The sequence below is a fragment of the Mus musculus genome, chromosome 13 (genome assembly GCF_000001635.26).
Source record: "Mus musculus strain C57BL/6J chromosome 13, GRCm38.p6 C57BL/6J".
Lineage (NCBI taxonomy): Eukaryota > Metazoa > Chordata > Mammalia > Rodentia > Muridae > Mus > Mus musculus.
This window is the reverse complement of record NC_000079.6, coordinates 101,694,366-101,718,017: the sequence shown is the minus strand read 5'-3', so window position 1 is coordinate 101,718,017 and position 23,652 is coordinate 101,694,366. Positions and strand designations below refer to the sequence as shown.

Genomic DNA, 23,652 nt, shown 5'->3' with positions numbered 1-23,652 from the left:
TGAGAAAAATATTTAATAAATGCTGTCCCAAAAATATTTAGCCTGGCAGGGGCTCAGGCCTGATAAAGGAGAAGTGATGGTAAGATGCTGACCCACCAATCCCAGCCCGACTTGAACAAACATGCTTCTTGTCACCAAGGCCCGTACGTGTTGCCAGGATCGTTTATATCCATCTTATTCAAAGCTTTTTGCAGCCTCTGTTCTTGGCTGGGTAACCTCCAGCGCGCACCAAGTGGGCCTCCCAAGAAAGCAAACTGGATCCATTCAGATTAGTTTGCCACTTAACTGCTGTACTAACTTTGGGCAAATCACGTCGTTATTTTAAATCTTCCTTTTCCTCATCTGTAAAATGGGGATAATTATACGGCCTCCCAAGCTCTTAGGGGTTTGAGAGTGAAAGACAAGGGGCTTCTCACCTCTAGTCATGGTAACTGGGCTCCACTGCATCTCCAATGCCCCATTTCCACAGTCTCTCCAAACCACACATCCAAACCAAGGAGTCTTGCCCTTAGCCAGAACTTCGGGACCTCAGTCAAGTTGTGACTCTCGAGATGCACCAAACAACAAGGGTCTCTGCCCCCAATATCTGTTGATATGACATTAGGTAGGATATCCAACTTAATCACTGAGACAGGGAGACCTTCTACTTAGTTCCATCTGCTGCGTAACACAAGGTGTTTTGCGGAGTTTCACTGTAAAACCAGCCTTTGAAACCAAGCACAGCTAGGGAACAGCTATCAGTATTCTGGCTCCTGGCGTCCTTTTCTCTTTATAGCTGGAGGAACACTCATCCTCAATTCTTGCTCCTTGAAAGTTGTGGTCTGAGATCTCGAAGCATGGGTATCAATCACTTGCTCAGCTGGAATTATTGATAAGTACCTGAAACCTTATACAGCAACCCTCTTTCTTCATCACTGTCAGAAACATTCTTACCCATAGAGGTGTTTTCTAAATACTTAAAAGAGTTTGCTACTGACTTTCTAGACAAAGGAAGTTTTTTGTTTTGTTTTGTTTTGCTTTGTTTTCACTTTAGGTGTGGATCTTGATACATGAGCTCAGGTTACCATAAAACCTTAGTAAACTCTGGTAATTTGGTAAAGACCTGGTAAGGAAGCCTTATGCCTCCTTCCACAGATCCTCCTCTGGAAAGTGTGAGACCACTGCTCTCATTATGAAGGACCCCCCCCCCCCCATACACACACACACACACACACACACACACACACACACAAACCTCATTTAAACTCAATAATCTTCCAGAGGCTGTCTCTTGAGTATCCTCACTTTAGGGGCAGAGGGTGGTACCTCAAAGGACTTCAACATATGATTTATGGGAAACACAATATAGTCCAAGGCAACTGAATCACATCCCTTACCTTGAAATGTACCATAAAAATAATTACAGATAACATTTATGACAAAATATTAATTGTTGGGTCTAGGTGGAGTATAGCCAGGCATTCAAGTTTTCAGTATATTTTTAAATGTCAGAGAAAAGTAATGGCTGACTAGGATGGGGTCTGGTGATTCTCTGTTGCCTCTGATGTCCATCCAGCCTTTCTTAAAACTCTCAGCATTGTTCATCTGAACCAGTTTACTGCTTTGGCAGCTCCTCCTCCTCAAATTCTGTCCTCCGTTGGCCAGCATTTGCTTCTGCCTGATCAGTGGGTTTGCCAGCTGAGATCAGACATCTTCCTGGCCTCTGGGGTCACCATGTTAACTTTCCAGTCCCTTCCATCTCCTCTAATTGCATCTGGGGCTTCTCAAACTCCTCCTATGATCTGGCTTCATTGGAGCATTTGTAACACGTTTTTATACATTTGATGGTGAGGTTTAGTATCAAATGTATATAGGAGAGATGTGAGCATTGCGTCCAGCCCTCGCTCACCTTGTTCTGCAAGGTGTTCCTACTTCCATCTGCTATGAACAGGGGTGCCCACTGCTCCACTGTGTGTACCCCTGATTACCTGTATATCAAAACAGTGTGAGAATGGAAGAGAATACATCTGCTGTCTAACTTGGGGGCAGGAGATACATAAGCGGATGCTGCTGTTGAGGTGGCTTTTCTTGAACCCACCAGTACTTGGCCATTGCCTGATGGGAATGAGGATCACATGTCTTCTGTATTACATGACATTCTTACTGCAGTTACCACTGAAATTTGGGAACCTTGAAATTTTGGGAAACATCATAGCAAACATGTCCAAACCAGGGACTGATGAAGAGAAAACTGGCCCATGCTAAGCACATACACACTACTTAGGAGCTTATGACATGGACCAAGTGGCTTAATTTCTCAACTTCTGTTTCCTTGTCTTTACATCAAAAAAACAATAAAGACTATACATCTTTGAGCTGGTATGAAAAAAGAAAAAAGAGCATACATGTTAAAAGGTGTGGGGACATTTAGCTGGTGCCATTAACACTCCTTCCTTCATGCATTCAACAAAGAGCCAAGTGCCACCACGAGAACATATGTGAAATGTGATTTTTTTTTCTCTTACTCCCCACTTCCACCTCCCCATTCTTTCTTTTAGGGGTTATCTAAGTCATGCTTCAAATGAAATCTTTCTAAGCCAACAGACCAAAGGACCAACTTCCTTATAAATCACTGGCCTTTGAAATTCCTTGGACTCAACTATAAATTATTTTCTTGCTAGGAAATGGGGGTGGGGGGCTCACTCTCTTCCCTATTTACCTCCTGCTCAGCATTTTAATTCGCTGTGCACAGTAAGTTGTCATCTTTACATCACATTCCAATTTAGGTGATAAAGATCACAATTAATTAGCTTGCCTGTCAAAGATTAAGTGTAACCTTGCCCTTCTGTATCCTGAAGTCACTTTATGGCTTTAGTAGAGGCCGTCAGGCAAAGCTGTGCACCTGCATATACTTCCTAAGACCTCTGCCTGCTGTTTGTTTCTGAGGCTGACCTAGAAGCCAGTCTAGAAATAAGATTAAGTGGACATAGACTCCTATTCTCTTCTGACTTGTGGAGCAAAAAAAAGATGAGGCAGGGGATGAACTTGGAGATGTTGAGAAGTAAGGAGTGTAGGATACCTGCAAGGACTCTCAGGCGTCAGTTCAAATCTGTTAGCCGCCTGAAAATGTCAGTGTTACTAGTAACCCTAGTTACCTCAGAAAACAGTGGTTACACCTGAAAATTTACTTTCACATCAACTCCCATATTTCACTGCCCATCCTTGCGTCTTCATTCTCCAAAGCAAAACCTAGTTCACTTGTGGAAGCTTAATAGAATTTATCACACAATCATTCCAACTTAGTTTATCCTTCAGATTCAGAGACTTGAAGTCAAATAACTTACAGACTAGTGTTATGGTCCTTATTAGGAGACAATATGATAAGTTCAAAATAGTATAATATTTGAGTTAACTTCTGAAAAGATACTGAGTATTATTTATAGAGTGAGAAGCAAAACGTTAATAACTACTCTGTCAGATACGCTTCAAGCTCCTCTCCTTAAGAAGTACTAGGAAAACTGACCTAATATTATATAGAGAGTCTACTTTTAAATTTTGTCATCGTGAATGAATATCGAAAAAAATCTTTTAATGGAGCAGGGAAGATTGCCCAGTAGTTAAGAGTACTGGCTACTCTTTCAGAGGACCCACACTCAGTTCCCAGCACCCACGTGGCAGCTACAACTATCAATAACTACAGTTCTAGGGGATTCAGTGCCCTCTTCTGGCCTCCTTGGGCACCTGGGGAACATGTGGTTCATGTAGAGACATGCAGACAGACATTACTAGATGTAAAAATGAAACCTTTTAAATCTATTAATCATTCTGGGATTAATGATTGTCTTTCTACACCCTGGGTACTTTGTCCACTAACTCATATAATTACTCCCATTTTACAGAAAACAAAAAAAAAAAAACAAAAAAAAAACCTCAGGTCTAAAGTCAATTAACTTGTCCAAGATTACTGTTCTTAAGTGGTACCCCAAGGATGGAAACACACGTCTCTTTGTGCTTTTAATCATGTCAGCACTACTGATGAAACCAGTGTGTACCAAAATGAACAAACCCATGGTTTATTTTTCTACTTTGTTTTTGATTCTTAGTCTTACTGTCTTGCCCAAAGAGCGCACCAGCTTTTGATGTGGCTTGCAGCCCACAGAGCTTAAGAAGTTTGAAGTCCAGGGTATTAGCTGTTATAGGTAGACAGTATGAACGTGCTTACAGCGTTTGTTTAAGAAAAGAATTGGGGTTGCTTTGATTTGTGTCCACTATTTTTTTTCCCCTCTTTTGAAGTCACTAGAGAAGATTGGTACAGACAGAAAGAAAGCTTGGATTCAGCAAGTCAGTAGACACGTTAACATCTTGACTTAATATCGATCCCCATTTGCATATATCCTTTCTTTCCTGTGTAGTCCATGTTAGATTTTGAGTGGAAACGAGGAACTTTTCACACACTTCCAAGCCGCTTCCATTAGGAATGAAATACTTGGCTTGGGCAGTCTCTGCGTTTTGATGTTTCCGCTTAAACTTTCCACTCGCTCCTGCCAGGCACTAACTTTAAAATGTCTTTTTCTTTTCTTTTAATTTTTTTTTTTTAATGGAGAACGCCTCCAGGAGCTGCAGCTGTGTGTTGGTTTCATCTTGCACTTGGTAGCGCTGGCACCACTTAGAGCACAGAATGCTCCTATCTCCCACACACCTCTGGTGCCCAGGAGTGTTGAGGCTTGCCCACTTCAGTAGTCTGGGAAGGGCTTCAGGTTGGAGAGAGGTTCTCTTCTGTTCTGTGATTGGCTGTCCCCAGGGTCCGCAGAAAGAGCAAACAGAACATGCTGCCTCCAACGTCGCATGAGTAATTTCTTCTATGACCTGGGGCTCCTGGTTCACCGGAGTTCTTGTAAGTGTGGAAGGCTAGCCTACCTGCCTTCCTTAGCAATTAGACATACTAGTTTAGACTCACTCTTCTCAGACCTTTCGACTCTTCTTCCTTTGTTTTCTTTTTCCTTTTTCCTTGCACAACATTAACTTTTTCTGATGAAAAATGATTTGGCTAAGTGAGAGACTGGGCTTGGGTGTGTCAGGAAATCTACAGATACTTCCAGATGCGGAAGAAGGATTGTAGCTCTGCAGCCCTTAGACAACGCAGTAGGGCAAGCTTCCAACCCCAAGTGCATTCTGATTCAGAAGCAGACTGTCTGGAGAATTGCATCGAATGGAATGTATATGTAAAATGGAAATGTTCAGCCTGCTAATTTGGGTTTTGCTTGGCAGCCCCAACCTGTATATTCTGTAGGGTTTTTTGTTTGTTTGTTTGTTTGTTTGTTTGTTTTTATTGAAATTTTTGGTACCATTTTGTTTTATCAGAGTTTGATTTGATGCTTCATCATGGACAGGGAACAGTTAGCCTGTTAGTCATCCCTAGCTACTTACTTCCTGCTGGAATCACTTACGATGAAATCTACGGACAGAAATATAGGTCTTACATGTGTATTTAATGGGGTTAGAGAATAGTTAGGCTTAGAATTGTTGTAAGAAAGTAACACTTGTTTTAGAGTGCTGTTTAGAATTCCAGGGATGGTCCCCATTGTCTAAAGCAGGCAATCGGAACGGCCGTAGCATCCAAGCCTGAATATTTCTGAGAGGAAGCGTGCCGAGTGAGAGACCTTCTACCAAGGAGTAGGACATCCTAGAATTGTTGTTGTTTTCATTGTCTTACCTTGTAAAGTTTGCCCTGTCAAGTTCCCCTTGCGCAATCTCCATCAGCTGTTGTGAGTCATACCTTTGCCCAATCTAGCTTCTTCGGTATTAAAAAATTCAGCTGGGTATCTCCTCGATACGGCACAAAAAAGGAGAACTCTTCCTCCCCCTCTATGTGCACAGTGCTTTGAAAAGGCCAGTGTTCTCACTACAGTGGCTTTCAGAGACCTCATCTAGCAGTAGTCTAGTTGTGAGATGGAGACACTCTGTAGCTCAGGATATTGATTTTTGTTTTTTGTTTTTTTTTTCAGCTGAAGTAGAGGAAGATAGAAACCTCCTGTGTGTGCAAGCACTTGCCCAGCCAGCAACTGTTGGGTGCATATTTCAATAATAGTTACATGAAATTTTTAATTATCATTTAATTTAGTTTTTATATTTGCCCATGGAAATGATCGAGTTGATAAGATTTTGGAAAGAGATAAACTTTATTAAGCAATTCCGATCTCTGTGCCAGTGGGTTTTTTTTTTTTTTTTCCGATGAAAAATGCTTGTGTTACATGTGAAGGGGAGAGGACTTGAGGATTAGTTATGTGAGTGCGGTAGGGGTGTGTGTCTCTACTACTTACCCTTGGGTTTGGGATTTGGGCTGTGCTGAGGCTTGTTAGCAGGAAGACCCTGTACTGAATCCTGATGGGTAGCTCTTCTCTTTGTCTTCAGTTTCTTCTGTACATATGTATGTGGACAGGATGACCTTCATTTTGTTCCATGTAGAAGGGAAGGTATTTGTGGGAGAGGATACTGCTGTGAGCTGAAACTCTGAAGTCAAGGGAAGTGGTTTAAAGTTTATCAAAGGAAATGAAATGGTTTGCCCTTTGCAGCTGTTGCTGCTGGTGTGTGTGTGTGCGTGCGTGTATGTGTCTATGTGTGTGTGGTATGTGTGTATGTGTCTTTTGCATGTTTGCCTTCTTCTAGCCAAGGTCTTTTGTTAGGAGATAGCCCAGGCTGTCTCTTACCTTGTAACCTTCCAGCTGTAGCCTCCCAAGTGCTGGATTACAGTCCTGCACTGCCATTATCAGTGCTGATCCTTAGTACTTACAATGGGTTTAGTTAGGAATTTTCTTAACATCATATACAACTTATAATATTTGCAGCGCTGAAACCTAATTATGACCATTTAGTGTTTCTAGGAGTATATGAACTGTCTGTTCTAGCTAATTATAAACACCTGAACTTATGCATTAATGACAGACAAGTTACTCCTGAAGATGTCGTCATTAAGATTCACAACCTGTATTTTGGAGTTTGAGAAATTTAAGGTGAAATGTTTAGCTCCCTCTTCTGGCATAGTTTTGAAAACTACTTTTACTTCAGCCACCCCCACCCCCTTTCTGAATAAGAACATGGTCATCACTGTAATGTTGTCAGAGGGAGGCATTTGAGATTGTCATCCTATTTGATCGTTTGTATTGTTGCCATTGGTAAAATATTCACATAACATATGAAGACACAGCATATCACAATACTTGGTTAAGAGCATTTGTTGCTCTTACAGAGGATCCAGGTTTAGTTCCCTGCACCCACATCTGTAACTCCAGTTCCAGGGAATCTAATGCATTGTCTTTCCTCAAAAGTACCAGGCACACAAGTGGTGCATATACATCATATACATAAATGCCAGCAGAACACTCATACACATAATATGAAATAAATCTTAAAACCATTTGAAGTCTCTCTTTTCCTACCCATATATATATATATATATATATATATATGTATACACACACACAAATATATATATATGTATATATATAAATATATACACACACATACACACATATGTGTGTGCGCGCACGTGTGTGTGTGTGTGTGTGTGTGTGTGTGTGTGTATGTGTGTGTATGCATGCATATGCAAGCAAAGATTTTTGACAACATTTACACAGGGGCTAAATTTGCTGTTGGGTGGCCAGTGGTCATTTGTGTTGGCTTGCAGTGATACCTTGGCATTGATAGAACTCAGTGCAAGGGCACAAAAGAACACCAAGCTACTAGGAAGTCAGATATATCAGTTATGGACCATGTACCATGGTAACAGCCTATCTCAAGATTTTATCTAGTCTCGCCTACCTGAGCAACAGTTCTTTCATAATAATGTAGAAGCCAGACTTGCTTTCAGAGTCTCTGGACTTCCCTGGTTGTGTTCAGGACATGGGGCTGAAGCATCATCTCTTTATTCTCCCTGAACATGCAAGCTCTAGGCTAGCCTGGAGCTCCTCCACCTAGGCCCAGCCTGTACTCCGAGGTGCCCTAACATAGGGCAGTCTGTCCTTGGAAAGATGCCCCAGAGGGGAGAACATCAGAAGCCCGTTGCTAGGGGATTCTGGGATTCTTGGTGAGCATTCAGAGAGTTCTCTCTGGAAGGAAACAACACATATGTCTCTGGGGCCCCAGCACTGTGCAGCCTGGCATAGGAATCCCTTTAGGAGACTCCAGTTTCCTATGGTTGGGAATAATTAAATTACTTGTATTTAACTATTCTTCATTGTGTTTGAATGCGCTTGACTGCCTTGCATGAAACCTAATGTTGGAAATCTTTCTCTTTCAGCGTTGCCCCTTCCTGACCTGGCCGAGCAGTTTGCCCCTCCTGATGTTGCCCCGCCTCTCCTTATAAAGCTCCTGGAAGCCATTGAGAAGAAAGGTAACCAGACTTCTTACAAGTTTTATTTCATGACTGTTATAATTTATAAGTATCTCTGGGCCACTCGTTATATGACTGTCTTACTAACTGCTGTGGATAGAGGCTATGTTATCCACGCACTAGTTGTATGGGGAATCTGTACTGGGAAGAAATCCTGGCTAATAATTTCTAACTCTAGGTCAGTGAGTAGTTCTCAACTTTCTTAATGCTGAGACCCTTTAATACCGTTGTAGTGATATCCAACCATAAAATTATTTTCATTGCCTCTTCATGACTGTAGTTTTGCTTGTGCTATGAATCATATTGTAAATATCTATGTCTTCCTATGGTCTTAGGCAACACCCACCAAAGTGGTCGTGTTCTACAGGTAGAGAACCACTGTTCAAAAACTAATATGTGCTTACTATGTGAGAGCTATTCAATTCTTTATAATTTAATAAAGATGATTATTAAGATCCTGCTCTTTAATAGTCCACTGGATTTGCCAAAATTATTGACATACCAGATAAAATTAATTGTTGAGGTTGGCTTCCGAGAATATTTAGTACACATCTAGAATAGATAGCGGATGGAAATTGGAATGTCCCTCTGGCAGCAGGCTCACAGGTTCTCCTGAGAGCTGTGTTTTGCATACATGGTCTGTTTTGTGTCCTAGGACTGGAATGTTCGACTCTATACAGAACACAAAGCTCCAGCAACCCTGCAGAATTACGACAGCTTCTTGATTGTGGTGAGTGTCACGGGACTATTATAAATGAGGATAAAGTTTCTGTTTCTGATGATGTACCTCACCCCCATTCATACAGCACTGTAAATCTCAAAGGGATTTCCAACTCACATGCAGGAGTTCCTTCTGCCCCATTACATTAGCATCCACACCTTAGCCATAGGGCTTCTGAGTTGGGACTGGAATATAAGCTCTCAACCCTTTCCACATACACAAGCCCCTGGGTTGAGCAGGAATTGCAGAAACAGCCTTTTTTGGCATTTACCTGACTCTGTGTCTCTGTCATTGTCCCTGAGCCTTGCTTGTCAGCCACATCTCATTCATTTGGGTCAGCCAAAAAGATTCTAAAAGTCTGTGTCATTTAACGAATGTCTCCTGGTGTCCTCTTACCCTTTCCTGTCTCTCTTTCCCTCCCACCTGGCTTGCTGGCTGTCTTGCTCACCTGCTCACTTTTTCCCACCCTGTACACATTGAGGAGCATGGCATCGGGTGCTTTCTTCAGTAATGTACCGATAACCCTGCACTCTGCAGAGAGAAAGTACCAGGTTAGTGTTGAGTTATCCCTACTGTGCTGGCTTTCAGGATGACTAACATGCCATTGAACGTGGAATTAGGAGAAATTGAGAACATTTGGCCTCCTGAACCAGCACCAGGCAAGCCAGCTCCGACACACCATTACTTAGGAGACACCAATTCATTCTGCCAAATGGTGGCTTCGTATGGCTTCCTCTTTTCCTTTTCCATATAGGATAAAGTAGTACAACTTACCCTGGCTGCCTTCCTTCTCATGCCAGCTTCTCTCTCTCAAGCCCTTCGTCCCTTCACAGTATTCTGTCCCTTTCTGTTTCTTTCTTGGAGCTTTCTACCATGCATCCTTTACCCACGTTTGTAGATTTAAATGAAAGAGTTGCATTTGCTGCTGTTCTTATTCTGGGCAAGGTTCTGTCAAAACCCTGCTCGAATGGGGCTGCCCACGTGACCCTCACAAGGTAACCCTTTGAAGAGAGAAGCCACTTCGGGATTAGGCAACTCAGGGAATTTCTACAAAAGGTGTTTCTTAGAGGAAAGATCGAGACTAGATGCTTATCAGTGCTTGCTTTCACTTGAAGCAAACCCAACCAAGTGTCTGAACTCGGGTCCCTCGTGTGCCTTGAACTCAGCTGAGCATGCACAGGGAGGGCTGCATTGCTTTTTTGTGTGCCCCGTGCTCTTACCAACTGGGCCACTGGAAGCTGACGGGCAGGAGCCTTACTGGAGTGGTAAGGAAACGCTGAATTTTGCTCTCTGCCAATTAAAATAGAATTACATGTTTTGGTTACAAAAAAGGGGGGGGGGTGTTGTGAAATTGAACACATGCTAAAAGTCACAGGAAACGTAAAGACACCAGAAACTAATGAAACTATGAAAAGTTGTGGTTAAGGTTTTAATGTTACCAATACAAAAAACGATCCGGGTTAGCTTTGGAAAAAGTTTTTGCTTTTTTTCACACCACTCATGAGATGGCGTAAACCACCAAGATTCGCTCACGTCAGTCATGCATTTTGACAACTTTCCTTCCCCATTGACATCAAAAGCCACATGCAGAAAACTGGTACACGTTCCTAGCGAAGAAAGAGCAAACCTTATCCAAACTTGGGAGCTTGCACATCTGCCAGAGTGTCTCCGGGTGGTGGCCTTTTCAGTCCATGAAGCTATTAGAGTATCCATGGAAGCCTCAGTTTCACCTGACAGATGCTGGCTTTCAAATACCCATATAAATTTGCAGTGCCAGCCAGCCAGAGGTGGGCAGCCACCTGCTTTTCCTCGCCCTTTTACAGCATCTCATGTTAACTTGATGCTGCTGCTGCTAGTGACTCTTAAGTCTCCAGCAACAAAAGCCCCGATTAAGCAAATTCTTTTAACAGGATTTAGTGGTAAATTAGCAAAGTTGTGATTTATATCCAGATTAGATTAGTCTGGTTGTCCCAGCCTTCCTCTCACCTTCCTCATTTTACCCTAAAACATTTTTTTGTTGTTGTTGTTGTTGTTATTTTACTTGAGTTTTAATGGTCTGAATTTTCTCCTGACACCTTTTGGTTTCTCTTAACTTGAGTACGGCTTCTTCAACCTGGCGCTCTGACTGTGTTCTGCCGATCAAGAGTGGAAGAATATCATGCTCACTGCAGGGTATTTAGCCACATCCCTAGCCTCTACCCACCGGGTGCCAGTAGCATCCACCCCCAGTCATGACAGTCAAGAACAGTCTCCAAATAGTGCCAGACTCTTCCTACTCTACCCCCACGCCCTGGGAACCACTAAACCAGATAGAGATCAACCTGTGGCTGGCTGGGGGTTGGGGGGGTGGGACTTCCCCGGGGAACTAGAGTAGTGAAGCATTAAAGGAACTGGTTACCCATCAGTAGTTTGGTGAGGAGTGAAGTGAGGGACCAATACCTCTTAGCTGTGGGTAGCGAAGAGCTGCCCGGTGGTATTAATTCAGAAAGGGAACCATGTATTGCACATGTCAGAAAACCCAGGGCATGGGAGAAGTCACAAAAAAATAATAAATAAAACCAAGTGTACTCTATTGTCAACTCCCGTGGATTTATACACATGGGGAATTTATCCCAAGACTTGTGAAGCATAATTTCATTCAAACACTGTGAAGACTCCAAGGACCGGGCTTCCTAGATTCTTCATAAGGTCTCGGAAGTGAGCACCTCCCAAGGGCTCCAGACCTCATCTATTTACCACAGCTCTTGCGTTGGCTGCTGAGCAAGGCCGGAAGAGCAGGGGAGAGGCACACTCTGTCCTTGAGGCCCCCTAAGTGTGATGTGAGATTCATAAAACATACAAACTGCTTGCCAGGTGTCCTAGTGAAGGCATTGCTCATCAGCCCCTGCAGGAAGGAGCACTAAGGGGATGATGCCTGAGAGAGGAACATGGGACTGCAACACCTTTAAGTCTACACACGTCTCCTAATGGGTGCCACATATATTTTTCAGGATGAGCAAGTTTCGAGATACCCCTTTTCAAGGCAGAGAGACGAGACATGAGGCATACAAGGGCCACGTCTAGAGGAGCCAGAAACCTCAGATGCTCATATAATCTTAATTGGCATTACATCATTTCACAAATAATTGCTCAGTTTCAGGCTAGATCCTTTATGCAAAGGCCCAGCAGGGCCTGTGCACCTTTGTTAGCATGTGCTCTGTGGTCTTGTTAGCTCTCTAGGGTATTGAAGTTATCTTCTTAGGTCTTACCTCTTACAGTTTTTCCTTGACCTGGCCTATGTACATTTATACTAGGCTGTGGTGTCACAGTCTCAGACATCTGGCTACTTAGTGGGACAAGGTTTGCTTAATGGGATGATGTGCCCAAAGACTTTCTGTACCGCAGTCTCACCCCAGATTCCCATAGCTTCTCAGTTTGGAGGTCACTTCCCATAAAGGGATGGGTAACCTCATGTAGTGGTCATAAAGAAGTTGACAACACTAAAGGTTTCTGAGCTAAGATTTAAGTCAGACATGTAACACTCTAAGATGTTTTTTGGCCAGATTGACACACGCATCGCACTTCACTTTCGCTAGCCTTAGTTCTGAACATACAACATTCATGCTTCTCACTGTGTATGGGGGTCCATGTTGTCAGGCCACTTGCACCTAAGCTCAGATTCAACACTATTGTATGTTATGGATTATCTACACAGAGATTCCTGCCCCATAGAAACAGTGTGACCGAACTATAGAAGACTTTGACGTGAATCTTTCATCCTCAACATGTCTATCTTAGGATGTTTGTATACAGACACACACATACACATATATGCACATACACAAATATTAATATGTCTTTGGATTGAATTATATAAAGATGTTTGATCGTAAAAATTGTTCTTTGGGTTTCTTTTTTTTAAAAAAAAAAAAAGTTAAATAAATTTTGGGCTGGAATCATTAGGAAAGAATTTCCAGAAGTATTTGGAATGGCCCTTGACGTATAATTCCGTCATTTAGTATCATGGATTTATACAAAGCGACGTCCCAGCATTGACAATTTTTAAGTCAACATTGATTACCTCCAAAAGCACTGAAGATGCTCTGTATCTCGAAGCATCAAATACTCAGCTAAGATTTACTACCGCATAAGAATAAACAAAGAAATCTCTAATTAATATGCAAATTAGCTTTCACCTTTAATCAATGATAAAAGTTATATGTGTTCCTAGCAATTCTGGTAAAATAAACTGCTTTATAATTTCATTAAGTATTTGCTTTGTATGCCTGTTTTATGTACCTAACTATTTGGGATCATATACAAATTTCCTGGGTACAAAGAGATCATGAATGGGCAAAGGTTTTTTTGTTTGTTTGTTTGTTTGCTTGCTTGTTTTTAATTGAATGGGGCAAGTTTAAGGAGCCTGCTTTGCACTATCATCTTTAGTTCGAGGATAACCTAAATACTGTCCTCGCCTTACGTAGAAGCATCTTAAAGTGACTCTGGCATTTCTCATCTCCCAGACACTGCCTGAATCAGCTACACACTAGGTTATATCTTTATATTATCTTGCTCCGTATATCTCCTTGGCAGCAGAACCCCCAGTGCCTTAGTGAAGGCAGGAGAATGAGTAATGTCAGGTCCTCCTTCTGAGCACACTGTTCCCCAGATAAGGTCCCATCACCAAATGCCTCTCTTCTATGGATATCCTGGATCCTTCTTGCTCTCGGTACACCTGCTTCCTATTGGCCCTCATTTCCTGTCCCATCCCAAGGACTGAACTATGCACACCTCCCGTGTACAGGAAAGTACTTTAGGTTACCCTTGGCTGAATGGCGTGGCCTCCTTACTAGCCGATGGGAAAGCTGCTCCTTTTCTCTTTCTTCCCAGCTAGTTTGATGCTCACAGATTAGAAAGGAGCAGCATTAGGGGAGGCATTCTGAGCCTGTTCAGATTGCTCAGTAGGTAATCTGGAAATGGTTTGCTCTTCTGAGACTATTCAAATTGTTCTGTAGGTAATCTGGAACTTGTTTGCTAAAAGCCTGTAGTATCTAGATGTTCGGTTGATCACTCTGTTAGGGTTATATTTCACGCAGCCTTCATCAGTTAAGATTTGGGAAAACCAGGGCTGGAGAGATGGCTCAGTGGTCAAGAGCACCAACTGCTCTTCCAGAGGTCCTGAGTTCAAATCCCAGCAACCACCTGGTGACTAACAACCATCTGTAATGGGATCTGATGCCCTCTTCTGGTGTGTCTGAAGACAGCTACAGTGTACTCATATAAATAAAATAAATAAATCTTAAAAAAAAAAAAAAAGATTTGGGAAAACCTGGGGCTTCTCTTCTTCCTGTAGTGGTTCGAGGAGACGCTGATTGTATGGTGAGCTATTTCCAGGACAGAGCCTCCTCAGCCACAGCAGAACCACTCCAGAAAACTGAATAAAATGTATTTCTCGCACAGCCTCACAGGCTGGAAATCCAAGATGATGAAGGTTTAGGCCTTGTTCGCTTCCTTTGAGATTCCCTTTCTAGGCTCCCCAACAGCCGCCTCTCAGTGTGTCTTTCTGAGGCCTTTCCTCTGTTCCCGTAGTCCCTGTGTCTGTGTCTGTGTCTGTGTCTGTGTCTGTGTCTGTGTCTGTGTCTGTGTCTGTGTCTTTGTCTTTTTTTTATAATGATGCCAGTTAGCGGTCTTAGGGTCCACTCTAATAACCTTGTTTAATCAAATCACCCCTTACAGGATCTCTCTCTAAACCGTGTTCTTTCTGGAAAACTGGGCCTTTGACTTTTAATACAGGCATGGAGAGGATGCCACCTTAGCAGTGCAGAGTATTAACTGATCAGTAACAGTGGCATATTTTTGTTGTTGTTGTTGTTGTTGCCCCAAGACATATGGGATTAACGTGATAGTTAAAGGCGGATTGTGAGACAGAACTCCATGAGGAAAAGCTGTTCTGTCCCAACTTCAGGAATGAAACAGTGGTCAGTGTGCCATGCTTCTGTTCTGCATCGCTCCCTTCCCTGTGTCTCGTTTAAGTCCCACACTTGGAAAACTGGCCCAACAGAAAGTCTGAGTGCCTCTTACATGGTTTCTTACATTGTTTCTCTTCCAGATGCCGCGTCAGTGGACTTGGAGATGATCGACGTACACGTCTTAGCAGATGCTTTCAAACGCTATCTCGCCGACTTACCAAATCCTGTCATTCCTGTAGCTGTTTACAATGAGATGATGTCTTTAGCCCAAGGTTGGTTCTCTCTTTTCAGACCTCTCGGAATGGATACTGGGATGTAGGTATACTTGGCACTCTAGGAGGCGCCAACGGCCCTGTATAAGTAGGAGGTGTTGAGAAAACACTAAACTGCCACCCCAGATCTCCTTTACCACACAGCATCTGATAGAAGACACCCTATTGTGTTTGCTCAGAAGCCTGCCCAAGTGAGAAACTGGCTAACTGTTAACTTTTTGATCACTCTCTGCAAAGACCACTGCAGCTAGGCAGGCCACAGCCATCTAGCACCGGATTCGGAGATCCAGTACTAGAGTGCACGATGGGGCATATTTTTGCCCTCTTCCCTGAACACCCAGAACAAAATGTGTCGAGGGTGGAAGACTCAGCATCGGGAGCCGAGGCTCTGCTCAGTGCTTTGGGGACAGGAAATTGTGGTCCGTGACCTTCAAAGTATAACCTGTGCTACTTATCTGATGATCCGAGGAAGTAGCCAATCACGCTTGGTGCTGCCTGATGGAGGCCAGGCTTCTGAGAGCACACCCAGAACAGTCTGTGGGTTTTTTTTTTTTTTTTTTTTTTTTTTTTTTACAAAAAGAGTTGTCTTGTATTTCATTTGACCTGAGAACTTTACTTTCTCACAATGCATTTCTTACTAAGAAGGACAAATGTCCTAGGTACCTTTCCTGAAGATGTCTGTGTGCACCTCCTCGTGTAGCTAAGGGAGAGAGAAGAAATGGTCAAAGCGTTGGCTCACCGGCACCTACACCTAGCCTTACTCTGTTTCCTGTTTTGTTTTGTTTTGAACCTGCAGAACTACAGAGCCCTGAAGACTGCATCCAGCTGTTGAAGAAGCTCATTAGATTGCCTAATATACCTCATCAGTGTTGGCTTACGCTTCAGTATTTGCTCAAGCATTTTTTCAAGCTCTCTCAAGCCTCCAGCAAAAACCTTTTGAATGCAAGAGTCCTCTCTGAGATTTTCAGCCCCGTGCTTTTCAGATTTCCAGCCGCCAGGTAAGTGAAGGATGAAAAGAAGGTTCGGACGGTATGGGTGAGAGCTGATGAGTGGCCCTAAATTGATGCCTCACAGATGCACGTTTTCTGGGGACTTACTTCACACACATCAATAGGATGTAGATGAATGAAAAGAGAATTACTTTTAGAAATGATGGTTCTCACAAAATGCTCTTTGTTGCAGCTCTGATAATACTGAACACCTCATAAAAGCGATAGAGATTTTAATCTCAACGGAATGGAATGAGAGACAGCCAGCACCAGGTAAGGCTCTGCAACATTTGACATTCACTTCCGGCTCAGCTTTTTTGGACCTTGAAATCGGTGGTTTCTAGCTCCTTGGAATTAACACAGATCTCTGCAATCCATAGTAATATGCTAATTTATGGTTCATGGAAAAATAACAGTGGTGGTATTTGTGAAATGTCATATGTCGGGTTTTGCAGGTTTTAAGCTACCTTGGTTTTACTTTTTTATTTTTTATTTTTATTTAATTTACTAGCTTGATACAAGGTCTCACCATGTAGTCCAGGCTGGCCTTGAGCTCACTTTGTAGCAGAGGTTAGCCTTGACCTCAAGATTCCTTCATGTCTCCATCTTTTTGTCTCAGATGAGAATAGAGAGAGCTCCCTGGGCCTTCCACCACTTAGGCTTCGGGCTGCTGAATAAATTTATGGAGTTTGTTGCAGCTGTTGACATTTTGTTGTTGTTGTTGTTGTTTTTCCAAATCTTACAAAGTAGGGGGATTTATAATTACTATATAATTTAAAGTATTTTGGAGTGTGTGCTTTGGAAGTGACTATACCAAGAAATGTCTGTCAAAATAAACATTTTCAGTAACGCAGGCGGTATGAAAGCAGTGTTCTGCTGGGGCTGTTTAGACCAAGCCAGATGCCATTCTAAAAGCAGGTGGGCCTTCAGCTAGCCATTTAAGTCCAGGAAGTTCAGGAAGCAGGAAGAGCCTGGACCAAAGAGTTCAAACAACCTGTGATCCAGTAGCAGTTAGCTTACTGGGCTGGCCTTTTAGATTGATTGTCAGCCCTTAGCAGGAGAGCATAGTTGCAGGGCCAAGAGATAAGTTCTGCTTGTACTCCTCCTCGGTGCCAGGCTTTTCAATGGAGTACCCTGCTTCTTCTATCTGTGATGGGTAACTCACGAAGATTAGCACCGCTGTGTGAGCAGCCAGGGGGTCAGAGCATCCTACCGTGCGTTTCTGTCTGTCATTGCAAGGTCAGCTGTGGCTCTTTGCATCTGGATGAGACAGCTTGAGAGAGGTCAGGTCTTGGGCTCAAAACATGGATGAGCACCCAGGATGCAGGACCTGGAAAGAGGTTCTGTGGACTGGCTCAAAATATGGTACCTAGAGATGATGGATGAATGGTATATTCCAAAAGTTCCAAACCACAGCAGACAGCATTTAACCAGGGTGCCCAGAGCTATAGACAGTGCATCAAGGAACCTCAGCCTAGCTTGGGATTTGAGGCCAAGGGCATCACCCCATATGATCCTGAGTTTACTAGAGAATGGATTCAGGAGTGTTGGGTTATCCTTGGGAGCTGCTTTTGACCTTAACGGGGAAGAAAGAGTGTGGAGGCATGGATGTGGCTGTGAGCTATAGAGATTGCCTACCCTGAGACTCACCACACAGGCTAGGAAGGAAGAGGGGCACCAAGAATATTCAGGCCCTGAGCCAAAGGCCTGAGCTGCAAATGTTCACTTCCTCCTGCTTGCCTTTGGCTGTTTGTCGGAGAGGAGGCACAGCTGAGCTTTGTGTGCCCTGAAGGGCTTGGGATGGTGCCGAGTCGGGTGTGGGGAATCTGACGAGCTGGTCATCATGGTCTTCTTAATGGCACTCTCTGGCCTCATTGGGGAATATACATGGAAGCCCAAAGCCAGACAGGACTTTCACAAATGAATTGATTACTAAGGGCTTATTTGTCTGGGGAGGGGGGAGTTCACCACTGTAGTTTAATACAAATGGATTAAATGTCTTTTGTAAGGTTGACTTATAAGAGTAAGCACGTATCATCAGTATCCATTTTCATACTGCGGCTGATACACAGAAGAGGGCTACAGTGCCCTGCATAGACGCTTGTATACTAATTTCAAAGGAGGATTAGTTCCGTCAGCTCGGCCGAGGAATGACGGATTTGAACGGACTGGATTGTCCCAGTCCTTGTGCGGCTTCTTCAAAAGAGAGAGAGAAGAGAAAAAGAATTAAATCCAAGTAATTCTTAAGCCCTATGCGAGCCATTTTCACTTCATGCGGTATTTCTCAGCCACGATGAGCACTGTATAGGCCCCGTGGGACCAAATGGATGCTTCAGTGTCTCTCACCTGTGCAAACATTTCACTCTCCACCTACAAGAGGGTAAAAGAAGGTGCCTCCGTCCTGAGTCACCTTTGGGCTCTAGGATAGCTCCAGTGCTGTGATTGGTAGGGCACCCCCAGGCAAGGGTTTGGGTGTGTGTGACCCCAGTGGGAATGCAGTGCATTCCCAGAGGCCCTCGTCGCTAGCCCAGCACGAAAGAGTCCCTGAGGGCTTTGGAAGCTCACCTCCAGCACATCTCAAATGAATGCTCATAAACCAGTCGTTTAATAGAAACTGCTGCTCTGAACAGAAAGGAGTCGTTGAAGGATCCTTAAGTGGGGACTACAAGGAAGTATTTGTTGCAGGGCAGATTGTCTCTGGGCTGTTACCAGGTAGTACTTGGAATGATAATGCTGATGTCTGAGGCACAACTTAAATAAGGCCTGTTAAGACACAGTGTCTAAATACTAGCTGGGAGTGTACTTCTCCCAAGAGAAAGAGCTTTAGAGGTGCTGTTGGTGACATTTTAGGGTGATCAGATGAGTGGAGAAGTTCATGAAAGAGCACACCCCGAAAGGGGCCTTGAAAAGCAGATCCAGTTTTAACTGGAGGAAAGGAAAATAGCCTTTTGATTTGCAGGCAGATAGCGAATCAGGTTGTGGCAGGCTGTGCTCTCTAGGGTGTGTACACTCTCTAGGACATATGTACGTCGCCATTTCTTAATGTGTTTCTCCAAGCTGATCCACCAGGCATTGACACAAGGCCACTTTTTAAGTGACGGTGTTAATAAGGCATCACTGGGACGATGAGGAGACAAAGCTGAGAGGTTCGCTTTATGCTGCCCGACCAGTGTATGCCACACCTGGACCTGCCCAGAAGCTACCTTTGAGTTCAGCCTGTCCCATCTGCAGGTCATTACTGGATTAATCTGCCTACATTACTGGATCCATTACGAATCATGGGCCTGTTTTCAGTGTCTAATGAAAAGGCCTTCTGAAGTTCTCAGAAAGTATTGAGCTAACAAGGAGAGAGGGAAGATCTTAGGGCCATATGCAGCAAAGGATCCCAGTCCTATGTGGGTAGTTTGGGGGACAAATCTCCACGAGGTGTTTGTAGTGGAAGGAGAGTTGAACCTCTCTCCCTCGGTGGTTAGGATTTAACAAGCTGTGTGTCTTGGTGGGTGGAGTGGCCTAGGTGTCAACGCCACTCCCTCTGTCACCTTGCCAGTGTGCCCTTGCACAGTGTACAGAAAGTACAACCGTACACAGTGTTCCCAGTGCCATCCACTCTATCTGTGTCCCAACCAGTCCCGGTGTGCTTTCTCTGCAGGTTGTTAACATGGCCCATTCCCTGTGTGTGTTCTTCAGCCCCTGTTCCCTTATCTTAAACTGCCCTGTGGTTGTTGGTTGTTTGCTTTTTTACTGTAAATTTAATTGGTTCAGCTACATTTCTAAGAAGCAAAGACAAAGGCTATTCCTCATTTTGATTCATTCCAATTAGTGTCTGGAATTAGCAGCCTCCTAATTCTCCATATATACACATACACTGATAAGCTGTTCAGATTGCAGTGAAATCTCAGAAGCCAACTGATTTCCTGCACCCAGCAGCCCTCTGAGGTAAAGATTCCTTGATTTATGGAAGGAGACACAGATGGGGACAGGTGATGGGGACAGTATGCTTTCAGAGCTCTATTGTCAGCTTGCCCTCCATCCCCTCTGGTTGAGAAGTCTTCATTATATCTGAAGCTGAACAGCAGGTTTTCTGGAATTCCTTAGGCTCCTCAGACGGGGCGGGGGCAGGGAGGGGCACGGGGAGGGGGGAGCTAAGCTGATCCCACAGGGCAACCACAGTAGAGATCACTGTGAACACAGGGTACCTCTGAATACTACCCGTGTTTCGGATTTCATGGATATATTCAGAAATATTAATGTAGCATAATTGGAGGCTAATATTGCACCCGCAAGCCAGGCGGAGGAAAGAAGTGACCCCCCCACCCCCCACCTTCCCACCCCCGCTGCCCTCCTACACATGTCAAGGTTGATTTTTAACTGTTGGTGCTTTGCAAAACATCGCAGAATCCATGCATCTTGCTTGAAACACCCCGGGCTGCATTCTCAGCTGTAGATGTAAGCAAACACGAAGACGAGGGAAATAACTTTCAGAGTTTCACTTTTCTCTCATTTGTTTTTCCTCCCATTGGGTTTAAAATATGGCCTGACATGAGAGAGTTGTCTCTAAGGTAAGATCTGAGACGTTGAAAAAGATGCAGGCCCCAAGAGGGGTAGAGGAACAGGGGAGAGCTGATTCCATCTCATGAAAACTAGAAAAGTTTTACTCGAGTTCCCCGAGTGCCACGTGATCGCTGCCCTGGGCACGTGCTAGGCCATGTTTTTACTTTTGTTTTCAGGGTACAGCTTTCTCTGACTCTGAAGGGACAGACATCACAGGATGGGGGGTGGGGTGGGAGGGGGAGTTCCTCTGTCTGCTAGACAGTGGGCGTGGGTGTGCCTTTGCAGAAAGCCTGTAGCCTGTGTCTGGATTATTATTATTATATATTTTTGGTATGTAAACCTGGGTTTGTTTATTAACTGGAAAGGGAAAGGGTGTTTTTTCTTAATGTGGGTTCATTGAGCTCGCATGGATATGGAGTCATGAATTAGCCCCGTGCTGGAGGGCCCTACTTTCTAAGATGTCTTACATTGGAATTGTGAAGAAACATATTCTTTTTACCCTGGGTAACTTTGGATAATTCATTTTTCCCTCCTGCTGCCTGTTTTCCCTGGCTTTTGTTCATTGACAGTGGTGCACATGAGTCTCTGAGAAGCAAGCTTTCCAGGTCTCGGGTGATGCCCCAAGAGGTCTTGTTCAGAGCAGAAAGCATGTCACAGAACTTGGAAACACATGTTAATAATCATGAGAGTTTCTTGGCTAGCTGAAATCTACTGGCAAGTCGAACCCTGGCCTGCCTTTGCCTCTGAAGTGAGTTGTACAAAACCCTGAGAAAAGGGGTTCTCACTGGCCTGAAGCATCCAGAAGGTGAAGTGAGCCTTCCGTTATGCATGTGCAATGGGTCTTAGCAGCCCCAAATAGATAGGATGCCAAGAAAGCACAAGTTTCTTTTTAAAGGGGCTTATTAGCCAAGTGGAAATAAATTCCTAGGTAATTGTGACACCTGTGACTTTGGTTTAGTAGTGAATTACGTATATTTATAAGCTATTTATAATTATGTGTTATTAATTTGTGGGGCTATTTGGATACGGAGGAGGTGAAACTGGAAGTTGATGGTTGTCTCTTAAGCAGGCATGATTTACTCCGTTCTGCCAGCAGAGGGCGCCCTCCTTAAACTAATAAAGAGCAGAAAGCTTCTGCTCACACTTGGAGTTAATGTCCTTAATAGAGCCTCCGTGGTAGGGGATTGTACATATAGTGAGGAGTTTGTTTGAAACAACCTGTCCATGGCTATTCGGGACCTTTTCTGGTATATACTGTTTAACGGTAGATACTTTTGTTCTGAGACAAAATAGACTGTCAGATTTACAGTTTAATCGTCGCACAGACAGGTATTTGTAAGAAGCCAATGTCTGATGTTTCTTCCAGAGAAACTCTTTTGAGATCAGGGCAATGCATGAAAATAAGAAGGACCTTTGTTTTTCTTAAGCTAAAAGAAGAAAACAAGAAAGCCAGAGTTTTGTTATAGGTGTGAGGGTTTGTTTTTGCTTTTTGGTTTTTAGTTTTTCTTCAGAGTGGCCTAAAAGAAAGTAAATTCAGCTTGTTAGTTTCGACTTTCCATGACCAAGGAAAGCCAAGACTAGGGGCAGTGGGCTGAGAATGGAATTTAGGACCAAAAGTTTTTGGGGGCTTTGTGATTTTTTTTCCGTTAATGGTTCAAAAGAAGTGGGGGCTTCTGGGCAGATGCCATGGGGACGTTTCCTAGGAAAAGACTTGATTTCTGTCCACCCAGCAACCCTAAACCCAGTTAGCTGCAACTTTCTCAAATTACAGACTAGAATCCCAGAGAAGGGAAAGCGCGTCCTTCTCTGTCCCTTTGTCACACCCAGCCAGCACTTAACCCAGTGCAGACACACCAGTTAACCCAGTGCAGACACACCTCTTAGATACTCCAGATTAGAAAGTCCTAGGGCTATTTGAAGGTGAGCTGAAGTTGACTCCTTAAAGATCTGGGCTTGCTTGAAGGATGCCCTCCCGGGGCTGCTAGCCTGCGTGTGATGCGCTATGTGAAGGGCTTTCCTGTTAACACCTGCGGGGCTGACTGTGCCAGTGCGTGGGAGGAGGAGGACACGAGAGAGAGGCACCCTGTCCTGAGCTGTTCCGAGAGGTTCAGGCCTTCACAAACGCGGCTTTGATTCTATTTTTTGATGAACTAGGTGGATTACTTCCTGTGCTGCTTCACTGCGGCCCACTTGAGTCCCCGGAGCGGGGGCTGCCAGCGCGTTACAGGCACCATGGCCACCAGGGAGGACTATTTTCAGCACCCCCTTACAATGCCCTTCTCATTTCCCGGACGAAAATGAGCAAGTTAGTCTTGCCTCGGCCACTTGTCAGCCTGATGACAACTTTGACTTTGACTTGGGTGCCCCTCCCCCTCCCAAAATCCCTAGCTCAGCAAATATTTGAACCTGCCCGAGTTAATCATGAAGCCTCGATCTTTATCTGAGCGAGACGTGCGAGCGCCCGCCGGGGCTCCTTTCTTCCCCGGTGCAGTAGCTCGACCCAGGGGGCTCTTCTCGCGGAGCCGGGGACTTGCTGCCGGGGCGGGGCGTGGGGCGGAGGGACCCGCTGCAGCCTAGCCCCGGGGAGCCGGCAGCCGGGCTGAGAGTCGCGCGCCCCCGCCTTGCGCGCTCTCCTCCAGCTAGGTTCTTTACTGCCGGTACCGGGCGGGCGGGAGAACCTCAGGGGCTGGGACCACTTGGTAGAAGAACAGCTTCTTTGAATTTTTTTTTTTTTTTTTCTCTGTGGGATACTGGCAGTTCAAAGCGAAACCGTTGAAATGCATAACCTGCAAAGTAAGTCTTT

At 44.2% G+C, this 23,652-nt stretch overlaps 1 protein-coding gene across 2 annotated transcripts in view; it reads left to right on the top strand.

The window, feature by feature from the left end:
- The window catches only part of Pik3r1 (phosphoinositide-3-kinase regulatory subunit 1), an 87,457-nt gene that overhangs the window by 50,200 nt on the left and 13,605 nt on the right, over positions 1–23,652 (top strand). Inside the window, exons 3-7 of one of the 2 annotated variants that reach the window (NM_001077495.2) lie at positions 8,276–8,368; positions 9,024–9,098; positions 15,178–15,309; positions 16,106–16,307; positions 16,492–16,571. In NM_001077495.2, the coding sequence (NP_001070963.1) occupies positions 8,276–8,368; positions 9,024–9,098; positions 15,178–15,309; positions 16,106–16,307; positions 16,492–16,571 (582 nt within the window). Of the gene's footprint in view, positions 1–8,275; positions 8,369–9,023; positions 9,099–15,177; positions 15,310–16,105; positions 16,308–16,491; positions 16,572–21,266; positions 23,643–23,652 lie in introns of those variants that run through there. The other variant, XM_006517569.3, reaches the window with a different exon arrangement.